The following is a 19,977-nucleotide window of genomic DNA, read 5'->3' as shown; positions in this document are numbered from 1 at the left end:
ACCGCCCCGCCCCACCCCTTCGGCAAGGGCCCGTCACTCGCCGGCAGAGAAAAGTGGGTGGAGCCAGGGCTAGCGACGCTGTCCAATCAGCGTGATGCACTGCGCCAGCTTCCCTCTGCCCGCCCTTTCCCTTTCCTCGGCTTCTCTATAAGATCTTCCGCCCACTGGGCGCCGCTGTGTAGCCAGGCCACAGAGTAAGCCTCCGGCAGGGTAGAAGGACAATTCCCGAACGGAAGTTACTGTTGAAGCTAAGGCAGCCATAACGGATAATGGCACGAGGAGCTTCCCAGCTTCCTGTTTCCAGAGTGACGTTGGTTTTTCTTTGCCTAGACCCCATAGTTACCCTGGGCAACAGCTGAAACGTCGGGAAAAGGATGCATATGTAAGTAGGCCCACAGAGAAACCACCGATGACCAGAAACCCCTTGTTAGATCAAATAATTCACGCTTCGGACGATAGGTACAGTTTACTGGCTCTTATTTTGCTTAGACATCTGGTCACTTACGTAGGTGGACAGCAGTTTAGGGCTCTGAAACTACCTCTCCTGCCCGGAAGTTGCATTTGGCACTTCCGAATGGGGTCATGGCGGAAAGGTGGGAATAGCCTCTGTCGCCAGAGTCCCAGGGAGTACCCGTTTTCAACTGTAGTTGCAAGTGAAGTGACTGTCCCTTGCCCCACCATGGGTGGGGCAGACCCGGGCCTGAAGGTCCCTGGGGTATAGCGTTGCGAAGGTGGGCGGGGCTCACGAACGCTTCCGCTGCAAGCAGGTTTTATTTTCCGGCCAGGCGGTGACCCACCTTCTTTCCGCCCCTCTGAGGCTCCCTGTGGGGCGAGGCCGCTCGGCGGACCGCCTTAGCCCGGTAGGAGCCGGCCAGGCGCGGAGTGCCCTAGCGGGGAATAGGCGTGCACTGCGGGGCGGAACTCCTAACTCGGGCTACACGGAGCTCGTGAACACGCCCCCGCACGTTCCTATTATTTTCAGCCCGGTACCTTTGGGAAGGTGGAGAATGCAGGAATTTAAGGAAATCATTTTCCAGCCCCAACTATTAAAAAAAATAATAATAAATAATATAGTCCCCCTTCCCGTCCCGGCGGCAAGGTCTTTGTCTTATTTCCCCACCTCCTGTCATCACATTGTGATATTTCTCCCCTTTCCTTCTCTCGTTTTTTTGGCTCTTTGCAAGCTTTGATTGCAGTTCTGGATGGGAGTAATAAGGTCCTAACCCTGCATGTCTATGATTTATTAAACAATTAAGTGCTTATGAATATTCATCAAATTGCCACATAACTTTTATATGACTATAAGATTATCACATTATTTCATGTAGTTCCTTCTGTAGGCTTGACTCAAGAACGCTGTCTTGTTAGTACCAGGTTGGATGACTAAACCTTCAGGGAAAAGATCAGAACTTTCAGGTAAATTGAAAACTGCTTATACCCACCTAAACAACTATGGGTTCAAATTTATGTCATCTACCTAATTTCTTTCTTCTTAGACATATCCATGCTGCAGCCAAAATGAACTACTATGGTATCTTCTGAGGTTAATCACCGAAGTCTGTCAGGTTACCAACATTTTGTGATTTTTGTCTCCTTGATTCTATTATGATTGGAGCAGTGTTTCCAGATTTTTTTTAGTAGTAAGTAATTTTTCCTGAGTTTATCTAGCAGTTTCTATACTTCTTTTTGACAACCACTCTTGTATATAAAATCTGCATAATGCTTTTGGCTTCACTGCCATGTTTATGCCTAAATAGAGTGGTTTGTATCAGATCCTTCTGTCTGTCATTTCTCCTTGCACATGATATTATTTTTGTAAATACTAACTGAAAGATTGAATTTGTGGAGTGTCTTCCAAGTGCCTAAGCCACTGCCAGCCAAGTTTTATGGATCTATAAGAAATTCAGTACAGGGACCAACTGATGACATAATGGTTATATCCCTCCACCACCACATAGTCAACTGTAGTTCAAGTCCCAGAACCAGCGACTGAACACACTGGGCACGTGTATGTGTGCATACCCAAAATCCCAAGAGGAGAATGGAAGAAAAGGGATTGTGGCATGGCCATCTCCCCTGGAGGTTGATTTCTCTCTTTCTGTCTGTCTCTAGCAAGCCCACCACACTATAGCAAAAAATCTAAAAAGAAAAAGAAACTCAGTATCATTTCTACTACTTGGCCTTTACTTAGCTTCCCCTCTGAAGTTTTTCCAACATGACTTTTTCTTCAAATGTTTTATTATCAAAATGATCATATGTTAAAAAGATAAAAGAATACAATGAACATATACCCTTCACCTATATCCAACAGTTGTTACCATTTTGCCATATTTATATCATTGCTCTTCACATTCTTTTTTATTGTCATTGAACCACTGGGAAATAATAGATACCTATTGTTAGGCAGACACCCCAAAGACTACCAGCATTAATTTCTTCAGTATTTTTTTGGGGGGGAGAGTTTTTTTTGTTTTGTTTTGTTTTTTGCTATAGGGCACGTGCGCTCGCCAGAAAGACAGAAAGAGACAAAGAGGCAGAAAACAAGAAATCACCCCCCTAGGGGGATGGCCACGCCACAGTCCCTTCTCCATTCTCCTCTCGGGATCTTGGGCACGCACGCACACACGTCCGGCATGAGCTTAAGCTACCGGGTCTGGGACTCAAACCATGGTCAACTATATGGGAGTCCAGCAACGTAGCCATTACGCTAACTGCTAGTCCCAAATTTCTTCAGTATTTTTAAGTTCTTCTGAAAAACACAGCATCATTATTACAGATAAGGAAATTAATTTTATAATATTTAACATGTGTACGCATTTTCCTGATTGACTTAATATCTTTTATACTTTCTCTTCTTCAACTCTCCAAAATCAGCATCTAGTCATGTTATATTTGGATATTGTAACTCTTTAGCCTTAATCTAGAATAGTTCCCCATCTTTTTTACCCTTCCTGTGACATTGGCATTTTGAAGAGTTCAGGCCAAGGATCTTGAAGAAAGGGATCCCCCTTTTTTAACTAATGCTGCAGAGCATGTGCATAAGAGAGAAAGGTGGAGGCAAGCAAGGGTTGGGAGGGTGTTGAAGAGAGAGAGAGAGAGCACCCCTTCCCCCCCAAGTCCTGGTCTTTTTTCCTACAGTTCTCCATCTGGTCAGAATCCTGGGGTCACACGTGTTTTTGAAGTCAGTGAGGCCAGGATTTGAATCTTGGTCAGCCATGTGGGATCTGGCTGCTTCTGCACAGCACCTGACCTACAGGTTATGCCTGCCACCCACCTCCATTTCTCTTTCTTCTTATAAACCAGAAATTAGTCTAGGGGCTTGATTATTTTTGCAAGAATACTCATAGTGTTCTTAACTTTTCCATTGTGATTAATCCTTTTCAAATGCAACTACATATCCAGGGAGTCTTAAAAAAATTTAATAGCGGGACCAGCAGTTAGCATAATGGCTATGTTGCTGGACTCCCATGTAGTCTACCATGGTTCGAGTCCTGGACCCAGCAGTAAACTCACGCAGGGTGTGTGTGCATGTGTGCCCAAGATCCCGAGAGGAGAATGGAGGAGAAGGGATTGTGGTGTGGCCATCCCCCCCAGGAGTGATTTCTCGCTTTCTGTCTCTCTCTCTCTTTTTGGCGAGCGCACGCACTGTTATAGCAAAAACCTCTCCAAAAAGAAAAAAAAAAAAAAACTTAATAAAAAGCGTGTGACATTAAAACTATGCATAGATTTCAGGTTAAAATAAACTTGGACTCCAATTCCATTTTTCCGTGTACTTTTTTAAGTTCCCTTGTACCATTGCCATGAGTTACTAGTTAAATTTATCCCACCTCTCAGCATGCCCACCCCACTATGGTATCCTACAAAGAAGTGAGCATTTAACCCTCAGATACATGTAGAGTATATATTAGTGCCCTGTGCTGAGAACTTGGACTGCCTACCTTAATAGAGTGTTGCTGCTACTTTGCCCATACTTGGAGCTGATGCAATGTAAACTGCAGCAAAATGTACTGATGTCAGCATAGTTTCATGGGTTTCAACTCCTGGCACCCTGCAGACTGTTGTTGAAAGATGTGTGGGCCCTGCAATTCAAATACAGATGAATCTTGATGTTATCAAAGCAGATACCAAGGCAACTGTTAGCCACCTGGCTACATTTTAATTTAAGCAATCTTATTTTTCTCCCTGAAATTTCCTTGCAAGTCCTAATTGGTCCTGGTGTTTTTGTGATGATTTTTTTGGTAGAATTAAGCAAAGCCTATTAAACATTGCAAAATCAAGATTATACTTAACACTTAGTATATTAGTCTCTGCCCAATGCATAGACAAGTGTTTGTGCAATTTACTGCATAATCACAAGAGGAAAACTCCCCAGACTGTCAAGTTCATGTGTTCCTCCTCTCCTAGACTTAAATTTGATCATGAAAGATAAGTGAAAGGAAGGAAATGCTCTGGGAGGGCAAGATCTCTTAGATTTGTGTAGAGTGATTTTAGTCATATTGAAAGTTAGTTAATGTACTCCATCAGTTACTTTTTGTATGTAGAAGGAAATTTGCTCATGTGGGACCATGAAACAATTTTAAGTGGAGTCAAATGGAAAAAAGGCAAAACAATATACCAGTTAAGACCACAGCTATTGGAGCCAGCAGATGGCTTAGTGGATGAGGCACTGGACTCCCACATGGCCAACCACAGTTCAAGTTCCAGACCCAGTGGTCCAAAAATCGTAAGTACATACATATAAACATACATACATAAATGTTTATAAATAAATAAAAGACCACAACATTTAGAATCAGACCTGAGTTTCAGAAAGAGGACTATTCTAGGGCCAGCAGGTAGCATGCTGGTAAAGTGTTGTACTCTGACATTACTACAGTTTGAGTCCTAGACCTGGCAGTTTGTTCTCTCACTTTGCTTCTCCCTCTGGTCAAATTTTAAAAGTAACTGGGACCAGCATGTGGGGTGGTGGTTAAAATGCTGGACACTCCCACATGGCAGACCACGGTTTGAGTCCCGGACCTGGTGGCTTGCTTTCTCACTTCCTCTCTCTCTTCTCTTTGTGTGTCTCTCTCTGTCAAATTAAAAATAAATGAATAAATAAAATTAAGTAAATAATTCTCTAAAAATAATTTTTTAAATCATAATAATAAAATTAAATAAATAATTCCTTTAAAAAACTACTTAGGATTGTTGAACAGTGTTATTCAAATGTATGTAAAATGCTTTAGCTTGGCATGTAACACATGGAAAGTGGACAGTGTATGGAAGTTACTATCAACTTCTAAAGCGGTACAATTTGGGCACATAGGTAGGCATTAAATATTTAGTAAGTGAGTGAATGAATCTGAGACATTAGTGCCCTGGGTTTTCTTTTTAAATATTAATAGATAGGACCACTGCCTAATATTGGATTTTGAAATAGGAAAACTTATTTTAAAAAGCCATTTTGCATGAGTAGGATAGTAGTCTTTGGTACTGGTCTTTACCAGGGCCATTAACATCATCCATATTTATCCAAGTAAACAGTTCCTGTTCTTGGCCTAGGCACATTTCAGAAGCTAGACACCACACATTTTATTCACATGAGTCTGAATTTAATTAGCCAAATTAAACATGTTGTAACATTTTTCTATTAGCAGATGCCAAATAGCAAAGCAAAAGAGAATCTACTGTAATCTCCAGCTATATGACACATGATGTTACTTGGCATCTCCAGATGAACATTATCAATCCAAATTAAGCACTCTGCTAGCATGTGGGCGGTTCCTGGAGTGAGAATGAGCATTACTGCTTGGTGTCTACAGAAAAACACATTCTCACCTTTTTCTCTTATTAGTTTACACTCAGAAATCTAGTATGCTTTTGAAAATTCTTCTGTCAGTCAACCACAAGTCTTAAATAGGACAGTATCAAATTGCTATTATTCCTATCATTTCTGCAATCCACCACCACTACCTATACTAGACAGATTAAATTTACTTTCTTAAAAATGAACTATTTATTTAATTTATTTATTTTTTACTTTGACCAGAGAGAGAGAAAGGGAAAGTGAGAAAGCAAACTGCCAGGTTAGGGATTCAAACAACATTCGACCATGTGGGAGTCAGCAACTTAACCATGCCACCTGCTGGCCCCTAAATGTACTTTAAAAGAGCTAACTTAAGTGGCCGTGATGGGTCAAGGAGCTGGACTCCCACATGGCCAACCGTAGTTCGAGTCCAGGCCTTGGCAGCTTTCTCACTCTCTGACTTTCTCTGGTGAACACACATACCCTATAACAAATTTTAAAAAATAACAATGTAGTTAAATAATTCTATAAAAGAAGAAAGGAGCTAACTTAAATATTCACAAAAGAGAAGTATCTTTTACTGTCCTTTATGTAAATAGGATTGCTCCTGATGGATGGGTCAGTTCTGAGAGACTATTTTTGCTTCTCAAGACCCATATGATAAAATGAAGCAGTTTGGCTTGTAACATGTTGCAGTGGCTCTGTATTTCACTGAAATTATAAAGCCAAGTACCGACAATAGCTGGGCAGGTAAGGCCAAGGGAAACAATAAGCTATAGTATGGACGGGAGAATTTAGGAGCACACATTTCTTCAAATGGGGCATCATTCCCAGCCCTATGCAAATTTTTCCATGTGGGAATATGAGCCTAGTGTTGCCAGATTTGTCAAGTTGAGCTAAAATTTTGATTTTCTGATAAATTTTCACTTTTTTTTTTTAAATATGTTTGCCACAGGTAACGTGCATTGGCTGGAAACAGACAGAGAGAGAGGGAAAGTGAGAAATAACCTCTGGGGTGGTAGCGGAGTTGGCCACTCTGTAATCCCTTCTTCATTCTCCTCTTGGGCTTTTGAGCACAGATGCACACATGCCTGGTGTGTTTTTCAGGACTCCAGGTCTGGGACTCAAAGCATGGAGCCAGCCATGTGGGATCCAGCCATCTTAATCACCACACCAGTTGCTGGCCCCAATCACCTCATTTTTAAATAGCAGATCAGAAACTTTTTAAAGATGTAACAAGCTGACAAGACATTTCACTGTATAGAACCAGTGTTTATGACCTCTGTGTTTCTTACATGAAAATATGGTTGGCATTTTGGTTGGAATCTCAAAATGTTTAGCAATGTTTCATTTTTGCCCTATTTCAAAGGCATTTACTTTTCTAGGTTAGGCAACAAGTTTCTTGTCAATTCCATCAAAAATTCAGGATACATACTTAAGCAGAAGCTTCTGTTCCCTTAATTAGTTTTAAAGGCTTTTACTCTTTTTTCCCTTAGAGAGATTTTTACTACGGAGTGCAAGCACTTGCTAGAGAGACAGAAAGTGAGAAATCACCCCCCAAGGGGGTGACCATACCACAATCCCCTCTCCATTCTCCTCATGGGATTTTGGACATGTACACGCTGCACCCAGTGAGAGTTTTAAGACACTGGGTCCGGGACTCAGACTGTGGGAGTCCTGCAATGTAACCATTATACCATCTGTTGGTCCCTGGAAGATTTCTTAATGGTAATCTAGAACAATTTCTATTAGAGAATACAAATATTAAACATAGAATAATAAATGTCATGCTGTATTTTTTTTCCTTCTGTAGGGCACATTTGCTCTCTGGAGACAGAGACAGAGAAGGGGAGAGGGAAAGTGAGAAAGCACACCCCAAAAGGGATGGCCATGCTGCAATCTCTTCTCTTCCATTTTCCTCTCAGGATTTGGGCACACATGTACACATGTCCAACTTATTTCTCAAGATTCCAGATCCAGGACTTAAACCATGCAGTCACCCATGTGGGATCCAGCCACCTTAACTTCCATGCCATCCGCTGGAGGTTTCTATATATTTTATAAAATATCCTGTATTTCTAAGCACTTTTACATCTACTTTTCACTTGAACCTTGTAACCCAGGACAGATACTAACATGTTTTTAATGGAAAAATGTCTCATGATTGCTTCAGGAATGTATTCCAGGGGCCAGCAGGTGGCGTCCTGGTTAAGGTGCTAGACACTCCCACATGGCCGACCACAGATTGAGTCCTAGACTTGGTGGCTTGCTTTCTCAATTTAAGTCAAAATGAATGAATAAGGGACCAGCAGTTGGCATAATGGCTATGTCGTTGGACTCCCATGTAGTCGACCGCAGTTCGCGTCCCAGACCCCGTGGCTTAAACTCAGGCCAGATGCGTGTGCGTGTGTGCCCAAGATCCTGAGGGGAGAATGGAGGAGAAGGGATTGCGGCATGGCCATCCCCACTGGGGGGTGATATCTCACTTTCTGTCTCTCTGTCTCTGTCTGTCTGGCGAGCGCACACACTCTATAGCAAAAAACCTCTTCCAAAAAAATAAATAAATAATGAATGAATAAATTAAAAATCTAAAAATAATAAAATATATTCTAGGACCAGCAGATGGCATAATGGTTACATTGTCGCTGGATTCCCACTTAGTGAACTGTCATTCGAGTCCTGGACCTGGTGGCTTAAAACTCACACTGGGCACATGTATGTGCATACCCAGAATCCTGAGAGGAGGATGGAGGAGAAGGGATTACAGCATAGCTATCCCCTCTGGGGGCAGGGGGGTGGTGATTTCTCACTTTGTGTCTCTCTGTCTCTCCAGTGAGTACAAAATATAGCAAAAATCTCTCTAAAATAATAATAATAAAATAAATAGGAGCCAGCCAGTGGCATCGTGGTTGAGGCAGCTACATATCACATGGCCAACCATGAAATTTGAGTCCCAGACCCAGCAATTTGAAAGACATGTCAGTTGAGACCAGCAGTTGGTGTAATGGCTACATCACTGAACTCCCATATAGTCGACCGTGGCTCAAGTCCCGGATACGGTGACTTTTGGGCATATGTACATGCGTGCCCAAGATCGCGAGAGAATGGAGAAGAGATTGCGGTGTGGCCATACCCCTGGGGGTGATTTCTCACTTTCTGTCTCTCTGTCTCTGTCTTTCTGGCGAGCACATGCACCCTATAGCAAAAAACTTCTCCGAAAAGAAAAAGAAAAACATGTCAGTTGCCTGTGCACTTGTGCCCAAAAATCCCAAAAGGAAGGTGAAATGGAGGAGAGGAATTGGATTGTGTCCATCCACTATGATGGGTGACTTTTCACTCTTTCTCTCTCTCCAACAAGCACACATGCCCTCTAGCAAAATTATTTTAAATAAATAAATAAGAATAATAGTATGTAAATCACAGGGTTGGGAATCCAATAAAATGAGATATACATATGTATAGTTACACTTAAGATGGGTCACACATGTATATACACACATAATATATTACACACTCATGTAGTTTTATACACACACAAATTTGAATCCTATTCTAAACATTTGTAGAAACCAAAGCTTTGGTATCTGCAGTACATTTTAATTTGGATGTTTCCGATCTATGCGTATTAGCTTCGAGTTACCAGGACTGCAGTCTCCTTCTCTGCCTCCTCTGTGAGCACATTTTCAGGGTATAGCCCCACCAAGGGTGTGTGCGTGCCTGCCTCAGATCCTGACAGGGTGGAGAAATGGAGGAGAATAAAAGACATTTCCAGGGGCCAGCAGATGGCATAGTGGTTACATCGCTGAACTGTCACATGGTCGACCGCAGTTCAAGTCCCAGACCCGATGGCTTGAAAAATCACACCAGACACATGTAAATATATTCCCAAAATCCTAAGAAGAGAATGGAGGAGAAGGGTATGTGGTGTGGCCATCCCCCCAGGGGAGTCATTTCTCACTTTTCCTCTATCTCTTTCTTGCCATCTCTCAAGGGAGCACATGCACCCTAAGGCCAAAAAATCCTCTTTAAAAAAAGGCATTTCCAAATTCCTTAAAATGTCTACATAGTTAAAATATATACATGATTTTGTACCAAAACACTCTGTTGTTAGTGTTTTCTTAAGCAGACTAAAATTTAGGAGCCACTTAGCAGACTAAAGAAGTAAAGTGCATCTAGGCATTTAAACTATTCCATGTTTGAGATAACTTTTAAGAGAGAATGGGTAGAGAATTCTAAAGCATTTCTACTTACCTGAAACGTCTTACTCATTCTTCATGCTATTTTAGTAATAAGTTTGTATAACTAATGCATGTTAATAGACAATTTTTCTGAGAATCTGATTTTATGACAATACAGTACAATATAGTAAGAATTGCTGACATCAAGCTGTCATTGTATGCCAGGGACTGGTCTAATGGCTTTATAGCAATTATGTCTTTAATACACCAACTACCTCAAGTTGATGGCATTATAGGCATTATTTTATAGGTAAAACTAAGGCTTAGAAAGTTAAGTAATGTGTTTAAGTGACTTCAGGTAGTTTCTCAACTACTACATTATACTCTTGTTTCTCTATACCACCATCCCTCCCGCCCACCATTTTCCATATTCTTGGGTGACATATAGCTACGTATAACTACCTCTATAGCCTGATGCTACTGTACCAACACTCTTGCCTTCCTATTGGATTTATACACTCGGTGGGTCTAAACGTAACTCAGGGTCTTTACCTTTCCCTCCCAATGTTTTCCTCATGTCTTCTCAGATTGAGTTAGTACTTACCTTAACACTTAATCATCTTAGTTCATCCCAGTCCTTGGTTGTTTCCCTTATCACCCAAAAGGGAGAGGAGGGCATGGGAAGTTGGAGATTGGAATCTCAACTTCTTGTATCTTTGAACTCCTCTTTTATCTTCTGCTCTTAATACTTGTTATCACTGCTTTAGTTCATATCATCATCTTTCCTGAGCAATTTATAGCTTCCTACTGATCTTGTGTCTAGTGTTTCTTCTGGTTTGTTCGTTCTTTCCTTCTTTCCTTCCTTCCTTTCTCTCCTTCTTTCCTATCTTCCTTCCTTCCTTCTTTCCTTCTTTTTTTTCTTTTTTTTGTCTAGAATGTTTTGCAAAAAATGAGAGGAAAAGTGAGAAAGCAAGCCTCCAGGTCCAAGACTCAAACCATGGTCAACCATGTGGGAGTCCAGCACCTTAACCACCACACCACCTGCCGATCCCAGCCTGACGTGAATTTTTAAGCCAGGAGTGGGATTTGAACCATGGTCAACTACATGGGATTCCAGTGACATAACCATTACACTATCTGCTGATCCCAATTTATAAATATTTTTATAGCAAAGAAGTATGATAGGATGATCATTAAAATTCCAAGAATGAACATACGTTGCATTAGAATGAAAGGTAGGACATCAATAAAGGTCTGGGGAGGTGAAAGATGATACAAAATTTGACTTAGGCCAGTTCCGTAGCCTAGTATTTAAGGGATCTGGATCCTACATGGCCAATCCTGGTTTGAATCCAAGCAGACTGAAAAATGCAGGGCATGTATGCACAAAATCTCAGCAGGGTAGGAAAATGAAGAAGGGATTGCTATGTGACCATATGGCTTCATTGGGCAGTGTTTTCTCCCTCTCTGCCTGTCCCTCTCTGGCTAGTGTACATGCCTCTGAGAATAAAAAAAATTTTTTTTTTAAATTTCTGACTTAAAAAAGAGCCCTTCAGGCCTGCCTGTGGCCTAATGGGTTGTGGCAGCTGGATCCCTCATAGCTGTCTGTGCAGTTTGTGTCCCATACCATGCAACTGGAAGAACACAAGTGCATGTGCCTAAGTAGCCATAATCCCAAAAGGAGGAAGAATGGAGGAGAAAGGATTACAGCCTGACCATTATCCAGTGGGGGTGAGTTTTCTCTATCCCTTGCTCTCTGCTCAGTGCATGTACCCTTTGGCAAATTTTTTTTAAAGAAGTTCATTTTTTCTTACTGCATAGTGGTAGCTATCAAGTCCTACGATGTTTAGATTCTGTTGGAAGTATTTTTAAGTATGCTAGAAATTATATCCTTTATAACTTTTAAATGATAAAAAAAAATGTCAATTTAGAAATATGTAAAATAGTACTTAGTTTTTCATAATCTGTTTGGGAGTACACAAGTAGAAATTTCAAGGACCTTGATATATAGTCTCCAAGTTCAAAAGAAAACGATAGTAATCTAATCCAGTCTCACACCCAGAATTTAGTATGGTTATCTAAGTAAATCACTGCAGAGATTTTTAACTTGTCAAAATGTGTATGTTTGATTTTAAGTAGTAATTCTTCCTAGTAATTCTCACTCCTAAAACATACATTTATTTCATGACAAAGATTTAGTTTTCCTAAGTTCTTCTCTAGTTAGACATTCAGCTCAAATAGCTATGACATTTGCATATGTTGTCATGATTTTGCACCATCCATCGAAACTATTATGTCTGAGAGATACTACAAACTTAAGAAGCTATGGGGTTGGAGGGACCAGCAGTTAGTGTAATGGCTATGTCACTGGACTCTCACGTAGTCGACTGCGGTTCGCGTCCCGAACCTGGTGGCTTAAAACTCACACCAGGTGCGTGTGCGTGGGTGCCCAAGATCCCGAGAGGAGAATGGAGGAGAAGGGATTGCAGTGTGACTATCCCCCCTGGGGGGGGTGATTTCTTGCTTTCTATGTCTCTGTCTCTCTGTCTGGCAAGCACACGTACCCTATAGCAAAAGCCTCTTTAAAAAAAAAAAAATAAGCTATGGGGAGGCACAAGCAGATGGCATGTTTATGTAGCTGAATTCCCATGTAGTCCACCATGGTTCTTGTCCTGAGTCCAGTGGCTTGAAACTCACGCCGTGCATGTGTGCATACATGCCCAAAATCCTGAGAGGAGAATGAAGGAGAGGGGATTATAGCATGGCTATTCCCCCTGGATGATGATTTCTCACTTCCTATCTCTTTATCTCTGTCTGTCTGGCAAGCACATGTACCCTATAGCAAATCTCTCTCAAAAAAAAAAGGGGGGGGATTATTTTCCATTTATGGAAACCCGGGACTCGCATTCTGTGAACACTAAAAAATTGGGTTTTAGGCTACTCAGTGGTGGTGTGGTGGTTAAAGTGGCTGGATCCCACCATGGCCAACTGCATGATTTGAGTCCCATACTCGGTGGCTTGAAAATCATGCTGTGTATGTGTGTGTGTATGTGTATGTGTGTGCACGACCAAAATCCTGAAAAAGGATTGTAGTGTGAGCATTCCCCATAGAGGGTACTTTCTCAGTTTCTCTCTTTCAGTTTCTCTGGTGAGTGCACACACACTCTCTGGAAATTTTTTATATAGTTTTATTTAATAATTTTTACTTAATAGGATTTTTTCTCTTAAAATTTGCTTTGGCTGTCTACATTGTGTCTGCCTGTGTTTGCATATGTAGTGTTTTTTTCAGTCAGCCTTGCTATGTTGTGATCCTCCAGCCTCCACCTCCTAAAGCCTGCCAAACAGCACCATCCAGCTGGCATTATCATTGGCCTGTATCATTTTTTTTAATCTGACATAATATTCCATGGATGTTCCATAATTGATTTAACCTTTGACCTACTGATGAATATGTAGGTTCATCTTTTGTTGAGTATTTTGCTATTCAATGCAATTCTTTAATGAACATTTTTGTTCTTCTATCTTCATACACTCATGTTGTTTCTTTAGGGATGATTATTACAAGTACTGATACAATGTTGGGTCAAAAAATGTGCATATTTAGTTTTAGTAGATACTGCAAAGTATCCTTCTAAAAAAGTTGTACTAGCAGAGTACCACTTCCCTGTGTCTTTCCTGACGGTATTAATTTCAAGACACAAAATGTGCACTTACACACAAAAAAAGCAGTCTTTGCTCAGGACCAGCATTTGGCATAATGGCTACGTCACTGGACTCCCATACAGTCGACTGTGGTTCGAGTCCTGGACCCAGTGGCTTAAACTCACACTGGGTGTGTGTGCATGCTTGCCCAAGATCCTGAGAGGAGAATGGAGAAGAGGTTTAGGCGTGGCCACCCCCCCAGGGGGTCATTTCTTGCTTTTTGTCTGTCTCTCTTTCTGGCAAGCGTACATGCCCTATAGGAAAAACCTCTCCCCCCAAAAAAGAAAAGCCATAATTTTCTATCAAATTGAAATACCCCACTCACATTTCTAAATACCATTTCTGTAGCACTCACTGCTTTCTACAATATCATTCTATTGTTTCTGTCCACTTAGTCTAGACTGTCAGCTCTTCAATGGCAAAGGTTTGGGTTTTATTCTTTTGTTCACTGCCTGGCACATGTTAAGTAAGCACTTATGTAGATTTATTGATCCAAATGGCCTTTGCACGTGTAGGATACATGTGAGTTTCAGCCGTAGCTCAATGGCTCATCTGTCCCTGATTGTGTGTGTGTGTGTATACATCTCACTGACCAATAAGAAAGTACTCTTAGGAACAGCAACATTACACCAGAGAAAACACCCTATTCCACTGTTAGCAGGCCACCTGGGGAAGTAAGTGTTCCTTCCTACTCTGGACTCCCAAGGCAGTTGATTGGCAAGATAATACAGCCTGAGCAGTGCTGGCCATCCAACCACCTCTTTGCTTATTTTAGCCCTTCCCTTCCTGTTTCTCCACTGCCAATGCCTTAGGGGGCCTCCCCAAACAAGATCTAACCCTAGTAAAGCAGACACTCCACCCAAGCAAGTGATTTCACTGGTCTTCCTTACACCAGGCCCAATCCACTCCCTACCAGCCCTTTGGCCCACACCCTTTCCATTAACAATGGCAGCTTAGTCAAACAGTGAACCCAGGTTGGTAGAGTACCAAGTTTCATTGTTTTTCTCAGGCCAGATTTTGGATGTGAGATACCAGAGAAAACAGAATCGACATTGAATTCTAAGTAGCTGGAGTTGCTGATTTAATTGTTCATCCACCATTTTCATTTTGATTATACATATAAAAATTCTTGGGACCAGCAGGTGGTGTGGTGGTTAAGAGGACTGAACTCCCACATGGCTGACTGCGGTTCGAGTCTCAGACCTGGCAGCTTGCTTTCTCACTACTCCCCCCACCCCCCCATCTCTCTCTGGTCAAATTAAAATAAATCATTAAAGTTCAATAAAATAATTCTGAAAAAAAAAAAACTTAGCTTACCGCGTATTTCCTTCACATTTATCAACTGAAATATTTATGCCTTCAGGACATAGTACATCTTGGTCTGTTCCCTACTTCATCATCTCTCCCTAATAGAGCAGCATAGGGGTAAAATCTGATGACAGACTTCCGCAAAGTATAGTTCCTGAGGAACAGACATTCCAGAGTAAGAATTTGAACATGAGATGGAAAGAGACTTGGTGGATGGAGTAGGAAGCTTCTATTAGAATGTCAAAGTAGTGGAGGGGAATAACAAAGACCAGACATAGCTCCACTTTATTATAATTAATTTGCAGTGGGCGGTAAGACAGGCACCAAGCCAGCATCACCACTTTATAAATAATAAATCTTTCTTCTGTGGTAGTGGCGTTGTGAAAGATGTATGGTAAGGTTGCATCAGGATGGTGAAATATCACCAAATAAGTTGGGACTGTCTGGAAAAGCATTTGTGTTTGGAAAGGGATCATTCTACCTATTAGTCCAGAACACCTTGAAAACAGCATAGCAATAATCTGGGATGCAACACTTAAAAGCAGATGTCATTGACCAAAGAAAGATAGCCAGTAGCTGGGATATTCATAAAAACAGTCCTCTGTGTTGAGGTTCTGCATTTGTAGAGTCATCCAAATATTGTTCAAAAAAATAATATAGTAAAAGTTACTTACATTTACATCATATAAGTAATATAGAAATGACTTACCGTATACTTTGTTAATTTATATTGATTTCTCATTGAAGGAAAAACTTAACTGAACCTAACAATTCAACTATGGCAGAAGTGAAGCCTATGTTCCGGGAAGTTCTTCCAAAACAAGGTATCTATTGTCACAAATACTTAGTCATAGATTATTACAGGGACCTACAATGCAATAGACAGTATTTCCTAAGAGGCTTAATAGCTAATTACCTACAGCTACTGTGTTCTATAGGGCTCACTTTCCACTTTTACTATGTATTTTTTTCCATGAATAGCTTGTAAAAAGGAATCATTTTTTAACCCTCAGTAACAGGACCAAAATTATGCATTCCAGACTAAGATTTCATACCTTTGAAATCCTGTTACACCCAGAACTGATTACAGTATGAAATTTTCAAAAAGAAATAAACATATTAAATAAGATCTCAAAGTGGGAAATAGAAACCTGTATCAACCAAATAGTTGGGATCAGTGGGAGTGCTCAGAAAAACATATTTAACAGACACAAGAATGTAAGGTTGTTGGAAATGAAATATATGGTAATACCCTTGATTTTTCACACTGTGCATGCTTTGAAAAACCATAGTGTATACCATAAAGATGTACAAATAAGTTAAAAATAAACAATAGTAATAAAAGCTTAAAGTTTTAAATTTAACATTCAGCAACTTGAATATTCATGTTAAATTAATACCATACCTTGATATGTACAGATTTTGTGCATTATGTATATATTCTCCCAAACATTATTTCAGATTAAACATTTGGCACAAAATGTTGTGTCTTCTGGTAGCTTAGTTTTTGTTTTTTGTTTTTTTAATTTTTTTTCTGGTAGCTTAGAGTCTTGGGTAGAAACTTCAAAATTTTTCTTCCTCAAGAAAACTCAAGTATTAAGACATGTTGCCTAGGAGAAAATTTCTTGTACCTATTTGAACAGAATCCTAACTTGTTTCCTGGTTTTAAGTTTTAAGCAAAGCTCTTGATTTATTAAAGCTAAAACTTTTATTGAAATTAAAAATATATATTTAAAAAAATACCTATTTAATGACCATAGTAAGCTAGGTAGCATCAGCTAGGTACTACTGTATAGTATATTCAGTCAGTTTCACACCTAAAGTCAGACATGTATTCACAGATATGTATATATCAGCTGAACTTGCTATTGAAAGTAGTTAAGATTATTTAAGAAATTTTGTGAATCAACAAAATGGGGGAGGGAGAAGGAATGGAAAACAACTGTAGACACCAAAGATAGTGTGGGAGGAGGGTGGGAAATGGTAGAGGGTGAGAAATAGGAGGAAATATACATACACACATATATATATATATATATATATATGAAACTAGAAAATTATTGTTAATAACATGATTAAGCCACTATACAGTATATTCTGGATGGAAAATCATTTTGTGTGCTGTGACAATGCTCAGTGAATTAATGTAAATTAATTAAAAAATTTTTAAAGAGAAAAAAAGAGAGAAAAATGCTGCCTATGAGCTAACTCTGCTTTCTGGTCCCACAGCCAAATCCAGTCTAGGAACAGGGGTTTTTCATTGACAATGTGGGGAGAGGGGTCTTTTTTTTTTTTTTCCCTTAATTTGCTAGAGGACAGGTGAGCTGGGTTGGGGGGAGAAAGGACACCACCCACCACCCATGGGAATAGTCATTCCACAATCACTTCTCTTCCATTTCTCTGTCTGGGACATAAACCACACTGTCTACCATGTGGGATCCAGGCACCTTAACCACCGCTCCATGGGCTGGTCTGGATAAAGTATTTTAGATCTTAATTCTAGCTAAAGATCCAAACAACCTGACAACTGGTCATCATCATACTAATACTTTTCTCTTATTAAACTTAGGGCAGGTGTCTGTGGAAGATGTGACCACAATGGTGCTGTGTAAACCCAAACTTTTACCCTTAAAATCTCTTACTCTGGAAAAACTGGAGAAAATGCAGCAAGCAGCACAAGATACAGTTCGCCAACAAGAAATGACCGAAAAAGAACAACAGCCGAAAACCCAGTGACTTACAACGTTCTACACTTAAGGGAGCATCTACCTTATCCATTTAACAATAACTAGAAAATAATTTGTATGCTGAAAGTAGTATTTGTTAATAAAACTGATAATATTCATATAAATGATACAAAAATACCCAAGATTGATGAAACTTGTATTGCTTGCTCAGTTTACGTTAAATATTCTGGTTTGTATCATAAGAATAAGCAGTTAAAACTGAACCAAATGTTAGGGATTTTTTAACTCAAGTCACATTTTTAGTACTGCAAATCATCATTCACTATATTGCTATTGCTAACAATTTTACAGATAACATTCTTGGGTGTAAGTGACTAAATGCAACTTTTGTACAGAGGATCTTTACATGTTTATTAAAAGCTGGATTTGAAGATGTATTTTAATTTTGCACAAAGTGTTTTATGATTAAAAAAAATTTAACCTGTTTTTGTGTGCCATGTTATGTTTAATGCTATCTTTTTTTTTTTCTTTTTTTGGAGAGGGTTTTGCTATAGGGCGCGTGCGCTCGCCCGAGACAGAAAGCGAGAAATCACCCCCCAGGGGGGATGGCCACGTCGCAATCCCTTCTCCTCCATTCTCCTCTGGGGATCTTGAGCATGCATGCACATGCACAAGCTCCCGGTGTGAGTTTAAGCCACCGGGTCCGGGACTCGAACCGCAGTCGACTACGTGGGAGTCCAGTGACATGGCCATTACGCTAATTGCTGGTCCCTGTTTAATGCTATCTTGATCCCATCAGTAATTTTTTTTCTTTTGGTTGCTATAGGGTATGTGCATGAGAAAGTGCAAAATCTCCCCACTAGGGGAGATAGCCATGTGGCACTCCCCTCTCCATTCTCCTATCAGGATTCTGGCCATGCATGCACGTGTCCAGCATGATTTTCAAGCCACCATGTTTGAGACTTGAACTGCATACCCTTCTTAACCTCCACACCCACCTGTTGGCCCTGAGAAGACTATTTCTTAAACAGATTTGATTTTAAGAAGCACTTACCTATTTTCTAGCAAACCAAGCTTTTAATTATACTAATATTAAGGACCTCAGAATTATATTTACAACCTTGATCATCCAGGAATCAAGCACAATTTAAAAAATGAAAATGGTGATTACTGGGCATGATGGTTAAGGTGCTGGACTCCCACATGGCTGACAGTGGTTCAAGTCCCAGCCTGGATGCTTGCTTTCTCACTTTCTTGTGTACAAAAATAACAAATAAAATTAAATAATTCCTTAAAGAGACTAGCAGATATCATAATGGTTACATCACTGGACTCCCACATAGTCAACTGTGGTTCAAGTTCCAGACCTGGCAGCTTAAAACTCATACAGGGCACGTATGTACGTGCCCAAAATCCCAAAAGAATGGAAGAGAAGGGACTGTGGCGTGGCCATCTCCCTGGGAAGTTTTTGACTTTCTGTCTCTGTCTCCCTGGCAAATGCACACACCCTGTAGCAAAATGTCTCTTAAAAATTTTTTTCAACTGATAATTTTTTATACATGCCTAATAAGGGCTTCTAGGAGCCCATAATATAAAAATGAACATTAAATTTTAAACTTTTTTTTGAGGTTTTTGCTGTAGGGCGTGTACACTCGCCAGACAGACAAGAGACAGACAGAAAGTGAGAAATCGCCCCCCAGGGCGGATGGCCATGCCAGTCCCTTCTCCAGTCTCTTCTCAGGATCTTGGGCACACGCACACACACATGCCCAGTGTGAGTTTAAGCCACTGGGTCCGGGACTTGAACCGTGGTTGACTACATGGGAAGTCCAGTGACATAGCCATTACACCATCTGCTGGCCCCAAAGAATTTTTTTTTTTAGGAGGAGGTTTTTGCTACAGGGTGTGTGTGTTCCCCCAAGAGAGAGAAAAAGACAAAGTGAGAAATCGCAACTCTTTCCAGGGGGGATGGCCACGCCGCAATCCCTTCTCCTCTTGGGATCGTGGGCATGCATGCACATGCACCCAGCGTGAGTTTAAGCCACTGAGTCTGGGACTTGAACCGCGGTCAACTACATGGGAGTCTTGAAGTTTTAATTATAAGACTGTACCTAAACCTGTAATAGGTAATTCCTAGGAGTACTTTTATAAATTCTGACTCTCTGTTGGTTTGCTCCAGTCAATATAGGCAATTTAAATCAGCATAGATCTTCAGCCCTTATTGAGTAAATTAGGCTCTGCAAAGAGGTTAGAAATGTCATCACTCTTTAAATCATTGTTATTTATTGGTAGCTAGTGTTTTCTCAGAAACTTG

The 19,977-nt window shown here is 40.5% G+C and overlaps 1 protein-coding gene across 5 annotated transcripts; it reads left to right on the top strand.

The window, feature by feature from the left end:
• Positions 1-256: 256 nt before the first annotated feature.
• On the top strand, positions 257-18,123 carry BBIP1 (BBSome interacting protein 1). 5 transcript variants are annotated; one of them, XM_006156858.3, is made up of 5 exons: positions 257-382; positions 1,329-1,416; positions 1,497-1,640; positions 15,724-15,800; positions 17,546-18,123. In XM_006156858.3, exons 4-5 carry the CDS (start codon positions 15,755-15,757, stop codon positions 17,710-17,712), a joined length of 213 nt encoding a protein of 70 aa, XP_006156920.1. In that variant the 5' UTR covers positions 257-382; positions 1,329-1,416; positions 1,497-1,640; positions 15,724-15,754; the 3' UTR covers positions 17,713-18,123. The 5 variants fall into 5 exon arrangements, with proteins under 5 accessions (XP_006156920.1, XP_006156918.1, XP_027630872.1 ...); XM_027775071.1 differs by lacking the exon at positions 1,497-1,640 and having other exon boundaries at positions 259-382; positions 1,341-1,416; XM_006156857.3 differs by lacking the exon at positions 1,497-1,640 and having other exon boundaries at positions 259-382.
• Positions 18,124-19,977: the final 1,854 nt, after the last annotated feature.

The sequence above is a fragment of the Tupaia chinensis genome, unplaced genomic scaffold (assembly GCF_000334495.1).
Source record: "Tupaia chinensis unplaced genomic scaffold, TupChi_1.0 Scaffold000520_1, whole genome shotgun sequence".
Lineage (NCBI taxonomy): Eukaryota > Metazoa > Chordata > Mammalia > Scandentia > Tupaiidae > Tupaia > Tupaia belangeri.
Note: the sequence above shows the minus strand (reverse complement) of the source record. Positions and strands in the feature narration are given on the sequence as shown.

Excerpts from the sequence above, each read along its gene's own strand:
- BBIP1 (XM_006156856.3), top strand. Across the intron at positions 15,801-17,545 it reads GGAAGTTCTTCCAAAACAAG|GGCAGGTGTCTGTGGAAGAT; the intron begins GTATCTATTGTC and ends TATTAAACTTAG.